This window comes from Dermacentor silvarum, chromosome 7 (genome assembly GCF_013339745.2).
Source record: "Dermacentor silvarum isolate Dsil-2018 chromosome 7, BIME_Dsil_1.4, whole genome shotgun sequence".
Classification (NCBI taxonomy): domain Eukaryota; kingdom Metazoa; phylum Arthropoda; class Arachnida; order Ixodida; family Ixodidae; genus Dermacentor; species Dermacentor silvarum.
The window spans coordinates 108,131,656-108,153,222 of record NC_051160.1 but is presented as its reverse complement, the minus strand read 5'-3'; the positions used below and the strand labels follow the sequence as shown (position 1 = coordinate 108,153,222).

General features: G+C 45.9%; 1 protein-coding gene across 4 annotated transcripts in view; it reads left to right on the top strand.

Annotated features, from left to right (window-relative positions):
- Nucleotides 1-2,879: 2,879 nt before the first annotated feature.
- The window catches only part of LOC125946918 (uncharacterized), a 35,395-nt gene continuing 16,707 nt past the window's right edge, over nucleotides 2,880-21,567 (top strand). For 2 of the 4 annotated variants that reach the window (XM_049671110.1, XM_049671108.1), the window contains exons 1-2: nucleotides 11,212-11,290; nucleotides 12,870-13,018. In XM_049671110.1, the coding sequence (XP_049527067.1) occupies nucleotides 12,908-13,018 (111 nt within the window). In that variant the 5' untranslated portion in view covers nucleotides 11,212-11,290; nucleotides 12,870-12,907. Of the gene's footprint in view, nucleotides 2,983-11,211; nucleotides 11,291-12,869; nucleotides 13,019-21,567 lie in introns of those variants that run through there. The other 2 variants (XR_007467991.1, XM_049671109.1) reach the window with 2 other exon arrangements.

Genomic DNA, 21,567 nt, shown 5'->3' with positions numbered 1-21,567 from the left:
AATGTCATTAGATTCGAATGACATTAGGTGCAGCAAATGCCATTCGACCTGTGGTGGTGCTACACAGAAAAAATAATGTCATTTGGTCATAATATCAATAGCGATATTTCTAATACAATTGGCTAGAACAGTACAACAAGGTATTGGTGAGTGTTTGAAAAGTCAATCTACTTATTTTAAAATAAATATGAGGTGTCGCTTCACTGAAATAACACGCATTTAAACTTCTATTTCAGAATGTCTGGCCACAATAAGCCAAGACAAGGCTTAGCCAGCTTAGTAGCCATAGCCGATAAATTGAACACAAACGATATGACTGACATTAAGGTGCTGAAAGACGACGTTCTGTTTCAGCAGGTGAAGTGGATAGTTGCTATGTACCTTGCCTTGTACGTGCACACAGGCGCCCGTTTGTTTACAGTATGGCCGACTCGTAAAGCGACTGCGGTCAGACGTCACTGAGGTGGAGAGTAAAAACACTTTTTGATAGCCTGCCCTACAGCTTTTCTGTCGTTAAAATTACAGATGCCTTAAAGCACCCAAAATAATTGCCTTTTTTACATGAACGCTTCTCAAATTACGAATGCTCAATGTCATATTTTACCTTGTCTCTGGGGTAGAGAGTACACATTCGCTTCGAGTGCGAAGCCGAATGAGTTTCTCGAACTCATTCGATTGTGGAAGTCATTCGATTCGAATTACATAAATATCGCTGTGTAGCAGCTCAATAATGGCATTCGATGTTAATGCCATTCAGTTCGAATGACATTAAATCGTCCAGTGTGACAGGGGTATTAAGATTGTCTGCGGCATATTTCTTGTCTTTGAGGTGAATTATTTGATGGGGCGGACATTTATAGCTCGAGTAATCGAAACACATATTCAACAAATTAACAATGATCTGAATACCTTATTTAAATGATTACACCATAATACTGCATTTATGAACTTCAGCGGGCGAGTTTGTAAGACGTATGTAATGGAAATAATCTCCAGGATGACACTAGTCTCGAAGTATTATTTCCCAAACTTTGGGACAAAATACCTGAACGTTCCAATTATTTTTGAGTTTCAATACAATATGGAGCGATTTGTAAAAAAAAGACGCAGTTTCTTCCGAAAGGCCAGAATCGATTGCGAAGGCAAAATAATAGAGAGCTATACGAAGCAAGGACAGTAGTTTATTTGGCCGTATAAAGTAGTAAACATTCAATTACTAACTAAACAGACAAGCACGGTGTCACGCGCTCACAGGTCCACATGAACACATCTCGCTCGATGATCGCGGAAACTGGTTGTGAAAATGCCAGAGTGAGAAAGCGCGCCAGCAGCAGCCGATAAATTGACGTTCGTGCAGCCTCTCGCCTCGCTTCAACGCGAACTAAACGTGGAAAGCAGAGCGCATACTAAGCTAATGGAACTCTGCGCATGCCCTTTGTCCCCATCGCAGATCGCTGTGAAGATGACGCCCGTGAGGGTGCACACTTCGCCCACAGTGCAGATAGCTTTCAAGATACGGCGCCCGATCGGCCGCGCTTTAGGCAGCAGCCGACGGTGTAGAACGCACCTCCCCTCTTCCCTCTTGTCTCACGCGCGCGAAAGACGACCAGCAGCTTCCGGACTGCCTTCCGCCCTCGGCTGCGCTTCATTGAGCCGCGATTACCGGCTGACCCTCGTACGCTTTCACTCGCACACACAGCATACGGCGCGTGGCGACGATTTTATCGCCATTGGACTTTTTCAACCTCACGGCGACGGCGACGGCAGAAATGCGCTTGGAGTGTCCATATAATTGCTCTTGCAATGAAAGTAAGTGGAACACTGCATTTTTACGTTGAGTTTGATGGCGCATATCAGCGAACTGTGTCATTTTGGAAATTCATTCTACGTAGATACGCCCAGCAAACTCACCAGCTACAATTCCTAGAGTGCAATATTTGTTGGAAAGTAAATAAATAAGAAGGTATTTGCCGAGTTTCTTTTTTTTTGTTGAATATATGTTAGAATATAGTTCGATTTCTTGTGCGAATAATGAAAGCCGCTCTCCAAAATCCAGTTCATGGACTAGGGCCATGTTATCTGCAACAGGGAATTCAAAAAATAATTCCGCACAACTGAAAAATTACACGCGGTATTTAAATATATATATATATATATATAGTATGTTTGTGATGGTTGGCTTAAAACGATGTTCCCCTAATACAGAAGTTCGATTAAAGTCAACTTAAAACACCTCTATGTAAGGGCCTCGCGCTAGCAAGTGCTTTGAAATACATGTCTTAGAGGCGTCACAGTCGATTGACAAAAAGTGCGCGCGCGCATCTTCAAGCTCAGGATGCAGAATGTTCTATAAAATATCCGCTTGCTCTGCAGGGTCTAACGTGGTCGCTAAGGGATGAGATCTTCACTTAAACCAGTAGCGCTTCCCTTCGTAATGCTACACTTCGCTTTACTCAGCAATATACAAAAATACGCGCTAGCAAGTGCATCAGAAACGCTTGCGCTAATGAGATAGAAACGCGTTACACAATACGATAGATGGTGTGTTAATTTATACTGATACATGTGCGGTTACGAACGGTAGATCAGATTAGGTCATCTGTCCCTAATTATATAAACCAACGTGGCAGTACCAGACTGTTTCTTGTTAGCTTTGTTTTCCGAAGGACTGCGATTTTAAAACAGAGCACTAACAACGTGTAGCAGAAGCTATTTCTTTATTCTTCGTTGCGACTAATTACTATATCACCGAAAATGTATGTAGATTTATGCTGAAAGGTTATTTGCATGTACAGGTGCTTCGGTGTGCCGCAGCATTTTTTGCTTTGTTGTTTTGGTTGAAACACCATGCTCATGCACGGTATCATACAAGTGGGCTCGGAGGATACGTAGCCTTCAGCTCTCTGCCTTAAAAGTCGCAGCTTGAATTACTCGCAGCGCAAAAGCGACGCTTCAAATCAGAACGCTACTGTTGCTCATTAGGTAAGCATTTTCATGGTCTTGATTCTAGATAAAAAATGTGGTTGATCCCTCTTATATAGGAATCGGTATAGAACACGAAAGTGAAACGTGTCTTCACAGAAGTAGTGTAATGTTTATTGCACATTGATATATAATGTCTATTGGTGTTTTGTGGCTAAAGCGCCCTTAGGCGTTGATGCACCCACGCTGACGCCTGGTGGCACGTCTCCTCCATCACGACTACCAACGTCGATGACCATGAGCAACCGTCGTGCATATGGAAGCTGCACTACGCTGCACACGCTAGCACAACGCGAAAGACGAAGCACGTAACTGACACACTAATACAACGCGCAAGACAAAGCACGTAACTGAATCGTCACCGAGTCAAATCAGCGCGTACAGCGCGTCGTAATTGCAGCCTCCGCGATCAACTTCAGAAACATTTTCAGAGCTAATTGCGGAGGCCACGCTCCGCTGTGCTGAGTACGGTGAACGCCACCTAGGTGGCGTTGGTAGTGCTTCTTGATGCCAGCGTCCCTTCGAATGCTGGCATCGAGGCGTCGTAGTACTGAGACCACCGAAGCGTTCACTGTCGGTGCGCGTTAAGGCCGGAATACATGGAGCGAATAACCGGCGTCCGAGCGAAGAACTTCGTCGGGCGGCGAACGTCCGACGGCCGGCGTCAAGAAATTTGCCGTCCGCAGCCGATCTGCCTGTCCAAACATTTTCGTCGGGCGAACGCCGCCGCCGGAAGCGTCTAGCGCGCAGCGGTGGACGACAGCCAATCAGGAGGCACTAGTTCCGGTCGCAATGCATGCTGGTGTTTCGCGCGCGCGCGCCTTTTCGCGTCGTCTGCAATCGCGTTGGTGTTGCCGTGTCTGCATGTCTCTGCACCGATTGAGTAGTTCCTAGTATGATCTCTCAGGAATCGCGTTGTATTTGTACATCCCATATCCGCTGATCTGCGAGGAAACAGACAAGCAGTGCAAGCTCTCTACAACAACCTTCAACAGAAATCTTCTGATCTCAGAGGCCACATGCTGTCGTCATGCCTATCTCCCGACTTCCCCGATAGATGGCGTTGGCATCGGATATTTCTTTCGCTAGGCTTAGACGCGTTCGAAACGAGAAGCGATCTCGAAAACTACTCAAGGTTATCCATAATACTCTGTCGTCGAAGCGGCCTGAGACTAAGCGAAAGCCGTTTACGCAGTCATTTGCTTCCAACTAAGTGAATTCTACAAGGACAACGCCAAATTCAGTTCGAAGCGGGCGGCCGGGACCGCCGCCAACACGGCGGCCAACGCGCGGCGGCGTTCGCCGCATGTATTGCAACACAGCAAACATCCTGCGTCGTGTCGCCGCGTCGTTACTTGACGCGTGAAGTTCGTCGAGAAAGTTCGCTCCATGTATCCCGGGCTTTAGTGTCATAATGCAGTACTTCTCTTTTCTGCTCATAGGCGGCGGCACCGCCCCGAGCAAGAGCGCGGGTACACGGAGGAGTGTTAGATATATAAGGCGCGTCTGTGTAGCTCTCTGCGAATGCGTTTGTGGCGCAATGGGTTAAACGCTCGGCGATCTATCGTCGCGGACCGAGAGGTCGTGGGTTCGATTCCCAAATTTTGCATGTTTGTGGAACTTTTTCTTCTGGTTTCTTTCTTTGTATTATGTTCTATGACGTATTTCCGTGACGGAAATACGTCAGTGAAGTCTTGGTGGACCCCGGAATAAAACACTTTCGTGTTAATATTACTTGCAAAATTTACCTTCTATAGAGCTAGCGAAACAACATTGTTAGTGCTGTACACGTGCGGCTATTACGAATCCTTCTTAGTCAAAGTGGCATCAAATCATTTCGTAATGTCTAGGGTGATATTCCTATGGGCACATCCATATGCAATCAAGACGTAATGCTTCCCAATGATTCGGTAGTTGGTGTCACTAGCTATCACTGTGAAAAAATGTAGCCATCAGTGAACCTTAGATCTAAAGTAATGATCCCAGACAGGCAGAAATGTCGCCAATATATGGCACGAGAATCGCGCGGCAGGACACCAAGCCCTTTGGAACACTCGAATATACTTGAATGCAATAAGAAACACCATCGATAGATAATATCGACTTCTCTTCGCGGTGGATACTCAGTAACTTATGAAATACATTTTAAGGCGAAACACCGTCTTCCTACTTTCCCGCGTTTCGAATGCCTGTCTGGCATTTGGATCGGTCACTATCTTGCCGATTATGTTTGTAGATATATATTGAAAGGCTATTTGAAAGTCTTCGCAAAATGGCTTATATAACTCTCGTAGACTGGCCACGTTTGCCCAACTCTATTTCGCGCCGCAAAAAATCACTTCCTGCATAAAACCCGAACATATGTTGTCGATTTACAGACATCGCTAAATCACACCAATCATTTATTGAAATGATAAATTATATTTACGGGATTTTTTACTTTATTTTCTCCTATTTAACCAGTCAGTATATGTCACTGGGGGACTGCTCTATCCTCTATAATGGGTGTGTCCTAATGTGACACAAGAGATACAGAATCCCAAAATGTTGCTTCATACGTGTCTTACTTTTTTGTGGTTGGACCTGTCGTCGCAATTCTCAAGTCTCATTACCTTCCGACAAGTATCATACATCCCCTTCGTCTTTGTGACATGGTGATTGTTGCGTCTCCTAAGCCGTAGTTCGCACCCGACGATTTTTTACACTCAAGGAAAGAGAAACATATTAGTAGACAGTATACTCTCCAGGCGTAGGAGAAAACACTGGCGAGGCGTTCGTTCTGTCGGGTGCATTCGTGCCAGAGCGCCAGTGCCTTCGAGCGCGCACTTCGTCGTTTTTCCCTTCTGGCGACATCTCAGTTGTGTATACGTCCTACGATGGATATCTGCCCAACCTGGTGCTCGCATGTTGGCATAGATTGTGAGCTGCTTAGTGCATAGAAATAAAAATCGCATGAAAAAGCTCTGGGCTTTCTTGTGGATAAAAGAACATTTCTTGAGATTACACATTGCATGGCACGGAATAAAAAAAATTGCGTAGCTTCCACTGGAGGCGTAATGCTAAAGAGACAGCGGAGCTGATGGGCACCTAGCTAGTCCTGGCTTTTGGGCTAGGCTAAGCACTACCAAGTCATCCCGAGCATTTACTGCAATTGATTGATTATTGATTAGCTATTGATTGACTACGGACTATGTCCTGCACCCTGGTCACGAACACGTTGTAGCTGTCCCATCCAGCCAGGTAACCGATGGAGACGCACTAGTTACCCCTTCTTCACGCTGCAGTTCACGAGGAATTCTAGTCGCCCCTTGTCTCGTTCGGTTTTCATGTGGCCGAGGTTTCCCGTGCGCCTGCAAGACAGCTCCAGATCATGTGCTGTTGCCCAATGGGATGACCATGGCACACTTCACCGACACTCCACTGATCTCTGTCGCAGCACTTTCTCATTTTTCGGCGCCAGTACTAGCCTGAGGTTTGGATTATTCTTCTCTCTGAGCAATAATTGGTTCTGACCTAACTGCTGCCCAGTCAGAAGCGTTACGCGCCCTTTTGGCTAAGCACCAATCCTGATTTGATATCTGTGCCAGCGCTCTGGGCCAGCCTGCCGTGGCTGCACACTGCATCGAAACCGAAGGTTCTGCAATTATATGCCGTCGCCCATACCATTTTTCGCAGTCCGGAACGGGGGGTGATTGAACACGTTGATGACATGTTAGCACGAAAGTTTATACGACCTTCATCCAGTTCCTGGGTTTCTCATGTCGTTCTGGTGAAGAGTAAAGATGATTCCGTTCGCTATTGCGTTGATTATGAGCGCTTAATAAGATTACACGCAACGATGTGTATCCCACGCCTCGAATTGACGATTATTTAGACTATACTAGAAGGAGTGGAATTTTTTTGCAGCCTTGATCTGCGATCAGGATATTGGCAGATTCCATGAACAGAGACTGACAAAGAGAAAACCGCTTTCGCCATAAAGTCCGCCACGCCGGAGGGACTTTATGAATTTAATGTAATGCCATTTGGCATCGCAACGTTCCAGTCACGTTTGGGCGCATGATCAATACTGTTCTTCGTGGCCTCAAATGGAAGACCTGCCTCTGTTATCTGGATGATATCGTTGTTTTTTTTTCTTCCAGCATCAGCCAACACCTGCAGATTTCAGACGAAGTCCTCCAATGCATTTCAAATGCTAGCCTCCAGAATTATACTAAAAAGTGCACATTGGCCAGCAGAAGCATCAAAGTTCTGGGTCATGTCGTTTTAAAAGATGGCATCCAACGAGACCCTGACAAGATTGCTGCTGGGCTTCAGTTTCCTTGCCCATCGAATCAAAAGACATTGCGCAGCTTTCTCGGCCTAGCATCTTACTTTCGCCGTTTTATACGCAATTTTGGTACAAAATCAGCTCCTCCTACATAAGCTGCTGGTCACCCGGTATTTCAAACCCTTAAGAAACACCTTACTTCAGGACCGGTGCTTCGCCACTTTGATGAGAAAGCGCCCACTATACTCCACTCTGACGCACGTGCACTAGGCATCGGAGCAGTGCTCCTGCAACGGGGCCCCGCATCTAAAGAACAGGTTGTGGCGTATGCCAGCAGGACCCTCTCGCCATCCGAACGGAACTACACCATCACCGAGCATGATGCCTGGCCATTTGGCCTGTTTGGTCTGTTTGGGCCATTCAGAAGTTTCGCGCGTACCTCTACGGTCGCCACTTCACCATCGTCACCGACCATGATGCTCTGTGTTGGCTGTCATCTATGAAGAACATGTCAGGATGCCTGGGATGCTGGATACTGCGCTTACAAAATATGATTTCACGATAACGTACAGGTCTAGCAAATGTCTTCATGATGCAGACGCACTGTCTCGATGCCCGCTTTCGCCTTCTATCGATCATGCGCATTCCGCGTCGCTACCCCGTCCCTCTGGCGCAACGCCCACATCCTACCAGCTCACGCTAATGTCACTGGACCAAGCTCAGCTTTCTTCACGCTCCCATTCTACTTCTTTTCAGCGCGCAGACTCCTACTGTCGAACTCTGATTGATCGCATGTGCGGCTTAACTAAATCCCCCAACAGCCGCTTGAGACGCTAGCTTCGCCAATTTCGCCTTCGAGATGGGGTGCTTGATCGTTTTATTTATCATCCCACGGGTAACACGTGGGTCCCAGTCATACCTAGCTGCCTTTCTCTTGGAGTTTTAGAAACATTTCAAGATGACATTGCCACCGGTCACTTAGGCTTCCGCAAGATCTACGACCACATCAAGACTCGCTGCTTCTGGCCAATTGTCCACAACGGTAGCCAAATGCGCTGCCTCGTGCGCGTTGTGTCAGCAGCGTACATTCCCTCCTGCCGGTTTTCTTTAGCCTCTGCTATGTCCGACCGAGCTTTTCCAGTTCGTTGGAATTGACTAATACGGTCCCTTGCCGTTGACGCCCTCCGTTCATAGTTGGATCGTCACTGCGGTAGACCATCTAACAAGATACGCCGAGACTGCGCCTATTTAATCTCGTGCTGCTTTTGAGGTTGCTCACTTTTTCTTGCAATCCATAGTCTTGCGCCATGGTGCTCCACGCGTTCTTTTGTCCAATCGTGGCAAAGCCTTCATGTCCCACGGCCTCGAGGAAGTCTTGCGGAAGACTAATACGAAGCATAAAACCACTTCTACATATCACCCGCAAACGAACGGCCTTACTGAACGCTTCCGCGACCTCTCTGACATGCTTTCTATGTACGTACATCCTGACCACACAAACTGGGACAACATTATTCCTTTTGTTACATTCGCTTACAATACTGCGACACAACGAGCTAGCGGTTACAGCCCTATCTTCCGCGTGTATGGACGATCTGCCTCCTACCTCGCAGAAGAGTTTGCAGCTCAAGTCGCGCATTGCCGTGAAATTGCTCCTCGCAACACCGAAGCTACCCAAGAAGAAAGGAAACGTCGCTGCGACAGTAAACGCCACGACATCGCCTTGGATCCATCCTGGAGACCAACTCCTCCTATAGACACCGGTTCGAACACCTGGACTTTGCGAGAAATTCCTTCACCCGTACATTTGGTCTACATAGTCCTACAACAAGCTTCCGAAGTGAACTATCTAGTCACTCCGTTTCACTCCGTCGCGGACCGCCGTCGTCGTAATGCAGAAATTGTTCACGTCTCCCGCATGACGCCCTTTATACCTCGTTCAGCCGATCTTTAGATCGCGGTCAGGTTGGCCGCTTCCACGAGGGGGGGGGGGGGGGGATTAGTGTAAGCACATTTAACGTACTTCGTCGTTCTCATTTGTCTATAGCCATCATTATCCCCGTTCTTCTTCTTCGTGCTTGAGCCTGGGCCGGTGGAATAAACGGGTCGTCCTGGTCGTCTTCCCTCTTTCAATATATCTATATCTATCTATATATATACAGGGTGTTTCAGCGAACACTTTCAAAATTTATTTGAGGTTGCCTGTGGCAGATAGCCCAAGTCTAGTTAATGAGCTGGTCTACTCGAAGAGGTGGACATTACTTGCACAAAAATTGAAATGCATAATCGACTAATTAACAGAAATTCACTAATAATTTTTTTAACTAAGTACCTGATGGTCCATATTGCAATTTACAAATTGTAGCCGTGGAGTTCGCAAGGAAGATCCACTTGGAATTGATTCTCAGGATGACACCAGTTTCGAGATAATAATTCCCGTACTTTGCGGAGAAATGCACTGGCGTTCCAGTTAACTTTGTGCTTCAATGCATAAAGCAACGTTTTTTTAAGCAACTAACTGGAACGCCAATGCATTTCTCCGCAAAGTTCGGGAATTAATATCTCAAAACTGGTGTCATCCCGAGAGTTCGTTCCAAGTGGATCCGTCTTGAGAAGTCCATGGCTACAATTTGCAAATTGCAATATGGGCCATCGGGTAACTAGTGAAAAACTTAATTAGTGAATTTTGGTTAATTATTCGATTATGCATTTCAATTTCTTGTGCAAGTAATGTCCGCCTCTTCGAGTAGACCAGCTCATTAACTAGAATTGTACTATCTGCGACAGGCAACCTTCAAGAATTTTTGAAAGTGTTCGCTGAAACACCCTGTATATATACATATATTGCTGGTGCCGCGCACCACTCCATGCCTAAAAATATGATGTACTGAAGGAGGATACCGGAGAGTTCCTCAGGACAAATAAACGTTCTTGTAACCGTCACCATGGCAATAACAATGACAAGCGCTACTCACAGTGCCAGTTTGCGAGCGCGACCGTGAATCGCTACGAAGCTGCTTTTTTGTACTTCGTCCCGCGTGCGACCGTGAAGCCGCATCGTAAAGTTCTAGAACTGTGGCCTTGTACCCCCCGAAGTTATTTTTCTGAGGCTCCCCAGCATTCCATTAGGTGACAAAAGTAACAAATTTGCGTTCAAGAAGAGGATTTACTAGTCTGCTGTTTGTGCTCCAAGTATTTGTTTTGTCGAAACATTTTCCCACACTAAGACACGCTCGCGGCGTTCGCTCCGTATGATTCTACGCTTTCGTGCTGAAAAAAGATGCTCCCTATCGTGTAGTGCCAGAAACAGGAGACGGAGAAACTACGAACCCGGAAAGAATCAGTTTCCGGGCGCCGTTCTACACCTGTCTATTCCACCACCATGGCCGAGAAGCAAGCAGAGTAGCATGCTGCCTTTTTTCCCAACCGGCCTAAACAGAGCAACAAAAAAAATAACGGCATCCTCCGGTGCACGTCGTTGCTTGCTGATATACTATACGCAAGAAAAAGGCGGGACGCATGGAATATAGGCAACGTCAAAAAACAACTTCGGCTGCAACTTTACCAGGCACCTAAAGCCGCCGGCCGCTAAACAAGAGAAAATGCATCTTTCTGGTAGCGAAACCGAACAAACTTCTAAAAAAAGCCTATAGCGAAATTATAATAATAAATAAATAAATAAATAATAAATAAATAAATAAATAAATAAATAAATAAATAAAAGTAACTGAAGATACATGCAAACCAACAAAAATGAGAACAACAACAAAAAAAAAGGAATATCATAATGGCTTAACGGAGCATCATGAGAGATTATGCGGGTAATAACGGAATAGGGATATAGGCGAAGGTCAGAAAGAAAATAAAATGCTCTTGTCAAGTTGTAACGGCAGGGAGTAATCTCGTTGACATTCTAGAACCGCTAAGCGATGCACTTTCCTTTTTGTTCAGGGAAATAGACGGCGTTCTGGCGCAGCTGTTGCCTTGGACAGAAATTGTATGCTTCGAATACCAAACCGGCATCAGGGCGTTTAAAACGTAACAGTTGACTTTCTCTGGTATTTTAAATGATCTTTTCTATGAGGTACAGTAAACGCGAAATGACATTTTATTAATCACCCAGTAAAAACCGGTCAGATTGTTTTTCTTTTTCTTTTTATTTTCGCCCGCTAAATGATCTCCCAAGACAAAATTTTAAGCACGTGCACCAGAAGGAAAACGCAGAATCTTTCCTGGGTGAAACAAACATCTCTCTCATGTATTGCTGATACTGATAACCTTATCAAGTGAATGAAGTGTGTGTTTCCCTCTAGGGAAAGTAAAATAACATTGCACTACCTAAAAGTAAGCTTGACTGCATTACCTCCGTCACACTACTCTGGTATGGAAAAAGTAAAACAAAACTTTTGAGTCAACTTCCAGTGTTCTTATTATTACGAATATTTAGCACTTTATTATAGAGAACTCAATATACGAACGCTCTCTTACCGCACGTGAACAGAACGAACAGGGAAATTACCCCTTCTAGGACTGGCATTTAAGAATGCAATACTGAGAGTACTTAACTGTTGCGCGTTAAAGATCTGTATATATATTTGAAGTAACAGCCTAATGTTCAGCGAAAGGTCAGCGAAAGTGCTAAGCTTTACAATATTTTTGTCGGAATTTATCGCTAGAGCTGCCTTAGTGAATTGTTTGTATGGGTATTGTAGGGCTCAGTACTGCTGTAAAATTTCGGAAGGAGCACATTCTGGTCAACGCAAAGTGTACTTAAACCGTACATGCATTTTTAGATGGTAACAAAGAAAACATTCTTGCACCGTGGCCCACACCGCTGAGCATATTGATACCTATTCTTTTACTGAAAATTTTCTTTGACCTGCTGCTTCATTCAATCTGCATCGCTATATTAGATGCAGTACCTCTCTGTATACCTGAGCATGTGGCGTTGGGCAAAACTTTCGAAACTCAACATGTTGGAATGTCAATTTAGATGTACTCGGTGTCACTTGAATCTTTACATAGCTCGAAGAGTGGTGTAATTTTTTTCTTCGTCAAGGTACCAATCATATAACCACAAATGACCATTCAATCAAACAATCAAGTTTAGCAGATCGGTGCCGGCATAACGTAAACTTTGCTAATACGTTTTTATCGCGAATGTGCCATAAGCCCGGCGGGATAAGTCAAAATGGCTCGGGCCGCGCCTGTTTGGGAAGGTGCGACGCATATTTGGGAGAAGCCACAGTAATTTTGACCTATCACGGAGGAATAATGGCGGACTTGGAGTAGAACTAGATCGGAAGAGTTGGAAGTTACCTAGGCCCTGTATACGAAAACCGCTTTTCTTCAGCACTAAATTGATAGAAGAAACAATGGAAGCTGGATATGCATACAGAGATTATATCAGCAGCGAACATCGTTTAACTGCGCGAACGGACCACAAAGACAGCACAGAACAAGGACGGGCGCACACTTGCAGCTTATGTTTATTTCAGAAAGACCACATATTCCGTGGTCCGTTGGCCCATGCGGTTAAACAGTGTTCGTTAATATGTACCAACTCGCCCAACAAGTTATTTTATTATACAGTCACATTCGTTTTTTTAACCTTAAGGTTCTCTCACTGACGTCTCAGTTGTCGTACTCTGGAGTATGGCTAAAAAGGACATTTTCGTAGCTCTTATTTGTGCGGCTGCATTTATTGGTACATCATATCAACAACGACCTTCATCACGAGGGGCCTGGTACTTGGACATTGAAAAGGTAATTTTGATTTACTGAAATTCCTGCATTCATATTTATACCATTATAAACGGCCTTTCTTTACTGTGAACTAGGGCTTGTATCGTACAAGGGATGGCTCTCGGTTACCAACTTTATCCTATATTTTACAATTTAGCATAAAGCGCTGACTCGTGATATATTCTCGATGGAGGTCTAAGGGTCGCAGACACGCTACCTTCAGGGGTGCCTTCAAACGGGCACAATGGCGCTTCATTGGCACACAATGTCTCGTGCTGTGGTGAGGCTCAAACCGTGTTAGATACGGCCCGCCGAGCGCCTGCTGCCGCTGCTTCTTGCCAGGATGCACCTGCCGTCGCAACCACATTCCAAGCTATTGGACACGGCCAACCAAGCGACAGTCAGGTGTTGCCTGCCCTTCTTGGTGCTAGGAATATCTCGATATCGCACTGCGCACCATTGTTGGTCAGCAATCTGTGCAGATGCGTCGGGTTCACGTCCCCCTAAGTGCGCGTGCCCTTAGATAAGTGGTCCGAACGTCGACCACCCTCCGCTTATCGTCTTTCATGATTTACCCAGAAAACTGGAGGCCACCGTGACTACTAGGATGATGTCACGTGCGGGGAATTGAACAACGGAAAGAGGGTGGGTCGGCGGTAAAGACCCTGAAGAGGAAAAGCCTCGTTTTCCTCTGGCGGGAGAAAATAGCATACAAAGCGGCCGTGCGGAAGTTTAACGAGGCCATTCCTGAGACTTAATCGAGCGCTCGATTTTCTGTCGTGCCAATGCCAACCAAAATACGAAATAAACCAAGTTAATTGCTCCTGCATCAGCACTCTTCAGCACGGAATACGATTTCTGCATGAAGAGCGTTTGCGGTTTCCGGACACCAACCTGCAAAAAGGAGCTACCAGGCATCATCGAAGAAACAGATGGCGTGTGTAGCGACATCGTGCTGAAAGAGTTTACCAACTTGTATCTATGCAGCGTTATATGTTGGTAACCATTGCAGTGTTATCTATTGTTTCATTTCTGAGCTTGCTTTTGGCCGTGTCTACTTAATAATAATAATAATAATAATAATAATAATAATATCTTTATTTATTTCCAACAGATTGGGGGAGACAGGGAAGAAAAGCTGCAAGTGCAGCTTGAAGAAACACCCTGCCCCCTATGGTCACAAGACATGGGCAACGCGGAGCTGCCGCGTGTTTTTGACAACATAAAAATACACAATTTCCAAGAATGCATGAGAAGTACTAAGTGAAAAGTGAGCAATTGCGCGTAGATCAGTTACGCAACGTTTCACACATCACAGAAGAAAAAAAATATATATATATACACACATATATATATATAATGTAAATGCATACGAGAAGCTGTACACTGAACTAATCTCCACTCCCCAAATAGCTGACCGTATAAACATGAATGTTAGTCCTGCTGATTAAGTCGAGAAAAACTTACTTCCAAAATAGCAGTGCAGCTAGCAATTACAACAGTAGCCCACTCCCCAGTAGCAGTTTCAGCGTCTTCAGCAATTACCACAAAAAGCGCGACGGGAAGTGCAGCACCTGCCTTCGTATCACTGGCCTTAGAGCAGGCGGGATCAAAAAATGACTCAAAACAAAGTAAAGCGTAGACACAGATCGCGCTGTAAAAAAGCACCATTCGATCAATATAGTATACTATTGCAGGGAAGGCAGTTCTACTCGCTGATCATGCATGCAATAAATGAATTGCGTAATGTGCCGCCCTGAGAAGATGAAGAAATAAACCTTATTTAAGGAGCCAGAACTTTGCTTTTAGTTGCCTCAGGTGTCGGCTGAGAAGAAAATTGTTCATTTTACATGCGTGATTCCCTCCTGGAGACTGGTCAGTTTCCTTAATAATGTATCGTGTTCTTTTGCATGCCGAATTTGCGATGGGAAATAGAAAGTGATTATTTAGGGCTTGGGATCTCTCTCTTTCTTGTCTTTCGCGTGAGCTTCGCATTTGCTCTCAGTCATACTAAGCTCATTAATAAAAGTACCTAGCTCAAACCAAATATCCCTATTCTTGATCTTTTGAAATTTACTGATAAGAAGGATTGTGCAGGAGGTACGAACACACAAAGGCCTATTGCTTTGTTAGACGTGTTGTCGGGCTAGTTGTTACATGTTACAGTGAATTAGACAAACAGTATCAGAGGGAGGAAAACAAAGTCCTACCGTCTGTTTTTTTCCCTCCCTCTGATGTTGAGCGTCTTAATTACGTTAAACAGGTATTTTCAAGTGTTTCAATCAAATGAGTAAAACACAGCTGCTCCTTTAGTTTCTTTAGTAATTTCGAATGTCTGCGCAACCATGCAATTTTAAAAATTTTATATTAAACATAGAAAATAGTACGTAATATTTATTGGGTGCATGAGGTACTTCGGGAAATAATGACGACTTCAGAAATAGCATCAATATTTCAGACGGAATTCAGTGTACTTGTTTAAAATATTTCCGTGTTTCTCATGCTCTTTTACTATAGAACTGTTAAATAAATAATCTTCAGCCACAATTGTTGACTGAATTAGGCTTCGATAATATCTATTATATCTATTATATCGATAAGTATTTCAATCAAATGAGTAAAACACAGCTGCTCCTTTAGTTTCTTTAGTAATTTCGAATGTCTGCGCAAGCCATGCAATTTTTAAAATTTTATATTAAACATAGAAAATAGTACGTAATATTTATTGGGTGCATGAGGTACTTCGGGACATAATGACGACTTCAGAAATAGCATCAATATTTCAGACGGAATTCAGTGTACTTGTTTAAAATATTTCCGTGTTTCTCATGCTCTTTTACTATAGAACTGTTAAATAAATAATCTTCAGCCACAATTGTTGACTGAATTAGGCTTCGATAATATCTATACACTTGGATAAGATAGAGTGTTGATTTTAGGCTGCGCTTCCACAATGGCAGGCTTTAGCAAATGTTCTCATTTTGTGGCTGCTAGTCTTTCTCTAAGTGATGCCAGAGATACATAGCGGTGTGCACCTTTAAAAATGCGGAACTAGGACACCATATTGAGGATGACGTGGTCACTCAATGTCGCAACCAGTCGTGCTTGAGCGGTGCCGAAAGGTTGATATATGATTTTCCATCTGAAGCTTACCGTAAACCACTATCGGCTTTGAACTCCACGCGCTGGCAAAATTCATCCGCCTGAATGATGTCTGAGCGGTGGCGCCGCCTCATTGTCTTTGTCACAGATAAGAACTGTCACAAGATAAGAACTCTTGTATTACGCAGAAAACAAACTATGTGGCGACATTCAAGAAGGTGATAATATTGTTACGGCGCAACCGAGAGTGGCGCCAGAGAGAAGAACGAGATTTGACCTGTAGAGGTGGAATCGGTCTCGACAACCATCTTGTTTATGCATCGTTGCCCCTCTCGTATATATTGTAAATACATCTTTATCTGTGACTTCCGCAATGTAACCAATTGGTGTGAGGTGCAGTGGAACAACGAGAGACAACAACAGAGCTCCGCAGTGCTTGTCACCTAGGACTGGACAACATGACGGACGAAACAGGACCCGGAACGGCGCGGCCCACATGAACGCCTTAAACCCAGACGGCTGTCCTGGCTCAGCCGCGGAGTCCAGGAACGTTCTGCGGCACTGACCACCTTGAAGTAGAAGACTGGATGGCCCTGTATGAGCGTGTAAGGGCCCACAACGAATGGGATCCGACGATTGTGCTGGCTAACTTGGTATTTTACTTGCAAGGCACGGCGAAGGTGTTGTATGATAACCATGAGGAAGAGCTCAACGACTGGGACACGTGAAAGCAGAAGCTGAGGGACTTGTTCGGCCATCCCGCCGGGCGGAACAGTGCCGCTAAAAAAGAACAAGCGACTTACGTCCAAACGTCCATAGAATCATACGTCTCTTATATACAAGACGTGCTGGGTCTGTGCCGTAAGGTCGACCGCGATATGGCTGAGTCAGACAAGGTTGGCCATGTACTGAAAGCGATCGCCGGCGATGCATTCAACCTGCTCATGTGCAAGAACTGTGAGACAGTACATGACATTATAAAAGATTGTCAGCGCTTTGAACAGGCCTAGAGCCGCCGCACTGCAACGCCGTTCGCACGTCTGCCGAACACAGCTGCGAGATTCTCTTGTGACGACGGGCTAGGAATGCAGCGACCGTCCTCATCAAACGGCCTGATGCGAATAGCGCGGCAAGCACTTCAAGCCATGGCTCCTGCAATCCGCTTTTCCTTCCCCAGTGAGCCGAACACCTTGCCTACAGTGTCATTGTGCAGGCAACAGTCCGCGCAGAACTGGCTAATCTTGGAGCTATTTCTGTATGTGCCATTGCCCCTTGTTAGCTGTCCAATGCTCCTTTTTGATCCACTGGTCAGCGGTATTCGCCGTGCTACCGAAATGCGGCCGAGTGGCGAACTGCAGACGAGCGGCCGACCCGTTTTGCCTGCCAGCGTTTCGGTCACGTTCCTCGCCGTTGTAATAACCACACTGTCTCCTACCCTCGACAACCGCCATTGGCCAGTTATCGCCCCGAACAGAGCCAGCGTCGTTACCAGCCTCTATTTGGACCGAGACAGTCAAACGATGACGCTCGTGCCGCTTGGAACAGTCCGTCATCGTCATTCCAGCGTCAGCAGTCCCTATCGCCGCAGTCTCGTCGTCCACTGTCCTCGATGTAGCCCGACTCCTGTCTTCGGAAAACTAAGAGATGCAGCTCTCGGAGGTGACGCTGCATTGACGACTCGACCGCAAAACAATCTGATCACTTTGCCGACCAAGCTGAACTTGACGGCCGTTGTAGTCGATGGCGTCAGTGTCCCAGCACTCACTGAAACTGGCGCGCACATATCCGTGATGAGAGCCCGGTTGCACCGACGCCTGAACGAAGTTCTCACACCCGCCGCATCACGCACCCTCCGCGTCGCCGACGGAGGAACGCCTACCATGCTTGGTATGTGCGCTGCGCGCATTGGCATCGCGGGGCGCCTAATCACTGTGTTCTTTGCCGTTTTGGAACAACGCCTCTACGACGTTATACTCGGCTTAGACATATTGTCCTCCCATTCAGCCCTCTTTGACTGGGCGTCTAGTGTCATTGAACTTGAGCTATCCCACGGCTGCTATTGTCCACCAGTCACACAGCCACGGTTATGCTCTGCCGAAGACATCCGCCTGTCGCCTCAAGCCACTAGGTATGTAACTTTTATGTCGTTTATATCTGTTCCTGACGGCGTCTATGTGCTATGTCCCACAGCTGACATATTGCTTAGCTGTTCCACATACGATGCTCACAATTACAGGCAATAGACTTCGCTTCCTGTCCCTAATTATAACTGCTTGCATCAAAGTGTTCCCAGAGGCATGTGTTTCGGCGACATTTTGCCTGTCAACGATTGCGCGAGATTGGCTTTTGACGCAGCAGTTCCGTCGCCCTCTACAGGAACCAACTCTAGTCACAGACGAACTTAGCAAAATCATTGCACCTGAATTTTTTCCTGCACAAACTGCTGACATCCGCCTTCTCTTGGAAACTTACAGTGACATGTTTGACCTTGACAACCGCCCTTCAGCCAGAAATCGGTGGTCACCCATGGTATATATACAGCAGGCACGAATCCGAACCACTGCCGGCCGTATCATGTGATACCACAAGTGAGACAATGAGAAGTCGATAAGATGTTGCTTTTTCAGTCAAGACTTTGAGATATCCGGAGTTCGGCACAGTGGCTTCTTGAGATAAGGGGTAAAAAAAAAACCGTGGAGTTGACACAATGCCAGAGAAAAAATTCGACTTATCCGATAACTCGGCATATCAGAGTTTGGGTTAATGACGGTTCACTCTATCTACAAAGGTTCCACAGCTACATTGGTTCTCCACAAAAAAAGTAGAAAGTGACCTATCAAAAAAGAAGTCAGGCAAGCGCTCACAATCTTTGCAATGCTATTCACTGCATGCTTAGAAGAAGTATTCAAGCTCCTAGACTGGGACGGCTTGGAAGTGAGGATGAACGGCGAATATCTCAGCAATCTCCGGTTTGCAGAAGAGATTGTCCTATTGAGCAACAATGGGTATAGAATACAACAAATGATTGAGGACCTTAATCGAGAAAGTGTGAAAGGGGGTTGAAGATGATATGCAGAAGACAAATATAATTTGGCAGGATTGTCCGCGCTCGAGATATCTCACCAGATACAGACAGAATTGCAGCAATTCAGCATACTCAACCTCCCGAACATGCCTCCGCAGTTCGTCGTGTACTTGGGTTTTTGAACCATGTTGGACGCTTCTTGCCACACATTGCCGAGACAACTACTCCAATTCGAGCTCTGCTATGCAAAAATTCACATTTGAAATAGGGACCTGACCAGCAGACCTTTTTCGAAAATATCAAGCGGTAGCTGTGTTCAGACCTTTACGATGCGTGCTACAAAATAGCCATCAAGACAACGGTGTCTGCCGACGGAAGCGCTTCCGGCTTGGGAGACGTACTGCTGCAGGAGCAATGTTCTGGTGAGCGCTGAGCGGTTCCTTTGCTTCAAGGTCGCTGACGTCTCCAGACCAACATTACAGGCAGACTGAGAAGGAGGCTTTGGCAGTTACCTGAGGAGTGCAGCGATTCGAGGAGTTCGTCCGTGGTTTACAGTTCTACATAAAACGGATGATCAGCATCTCGTGGCATTATTCTTCTCGATGGATGGGACACGTCGCCCCCTAGAATTCAGCGTATCCGCTTGAAGCTCGTCCGCTTCTGCTATTAAGTACTCTGTGTACAAGGGAAATTACTTGCCACGTCTGACACGCTATCGCGCGCTCCGACAAGAGAAGTTTCAAGGCAGGAAACTACTACAAAACAAGCTGATAACATTGAGATTTTTGTCCAGAAGACCCTTTGCGCCATGCGAGATATCATGTCGACATACTTTTATGAACTTCACCGGGCACAAGTTGCGATGCGGAATGCCACATACTCCTACAGTACTGCAAGAAAGGCTGGCCAAGAAAGTCCGTTGTGCCGACGCATCTAAGGAAGTACTGGCAGTACCGGGGCGAACTTAGTATCGGGGAATAGCTCCTTCTGAAGGATGTTCGCGTCATGGTTCCGGCATCATACCAGCAACACATATTGCAGCTTCTTCACGACGGCCATCAAGGAATAGGCCGCTGCAAGTCTTTTGCTACAGAGTCTGTTTGGTGGCCAGGCATATATTCCCGAATTTAGACGTTGATGATGACGTGCACCAAATGTGCCGAAACCCACAGTTCAGCGAGCAAAACCCATGCTCGTTATTGAAACACCAAAATAGCTTTGGGAGGTCATCGGAGTTGACTTGTTTCATCCAAATAGTGAGGACTACGCGCACATTGTAGACTACAGGTGTCGTTTCCTAGAGATCATAAGCATACGCTCTACGAGAACACCAGAGTTAATATCGGCCTTTAAATGCCTGTTGGTACCTTATGGTACACCAAGGATGGTTCGCCGTGACAACAGACAACAATTCGCAGCCAGGGAAATTGCGGGCTTTTCTGCGTCCTACGGATGCCGTCACGTCAGACGCAGTACCGGCCATCCGCAATCGAACCGTGGAGGGGAACACATGGTACGGATAGTCAAAGATCTTCTAAAGAAGGCTGAAGATCCCTACTAGGCCTAGTTGTCTTATAGGGACACAACGTGCATCAATGGTGTGCGCCTTGCGCAGCTTCTCTTGGGCAGGCGCCTCTGCACACGTGTCTCAAAGACTGAAAAGCAGCTCCAGCCTGCTTTACCAGCAGTCTCAGTATTCGACCAGCGCGATGAAGTTGCACGCAAGCAACAAGCGAAAGACTATTACAAAATACATGCGGCTTCTACTCTTCGTCAACTTATGGCGGGAGAAGAAGTATGGGTCAGTCACAGGAAATTCCCTGCTATAGTGCTGTCACCCGCCCAAAGTCCGCGCTCATATCTGCTTGAAATTGTGAAAGGCGTCATTAAAACCAAACGAAAACATCTTGTACCAAAAACTATACTCCCGGACAACGTTCTGTGGCTATGAAGGGAAAGCAACAGAGGCAAAACGCGCACAAGTGAGATCGCTTCTGAAGAGTCCTGCGTATTAATCCACGTTTGTTTAGGCTGGGGGTGAGAAAGCACGAACACCTTATTAGCAACCGATAAATATGACAGAACATAACACTAAATGGTAAGGTTTACATATTTTGCGGCTTTTCCCTTCCGCTTTTGAGAAAATGCGAAACTGTCGCACCTAGGAGCTGCGTCGATTCAGCGTCTGTTCCGGGCAACCAAAAACACTGTCAAACGTTTCCCAACTACTTGGCGCGGTAACACGTGTCGCAGCCACGCGGCAGGAAATTTCCCGCCAGTATAGAAGGCCTCTAGGTAATCAAGTTTCCCCTAGACTCGAATCAGGCTCAAATGGCAATGCACTGAGGTCGTCAGAACATGTCTGCAGTTATAGCCACCTAATTATACTGGTTTTGGTAACCACGCCAGACAGTGGGAGACAAGATGCGGACATGACCGATAT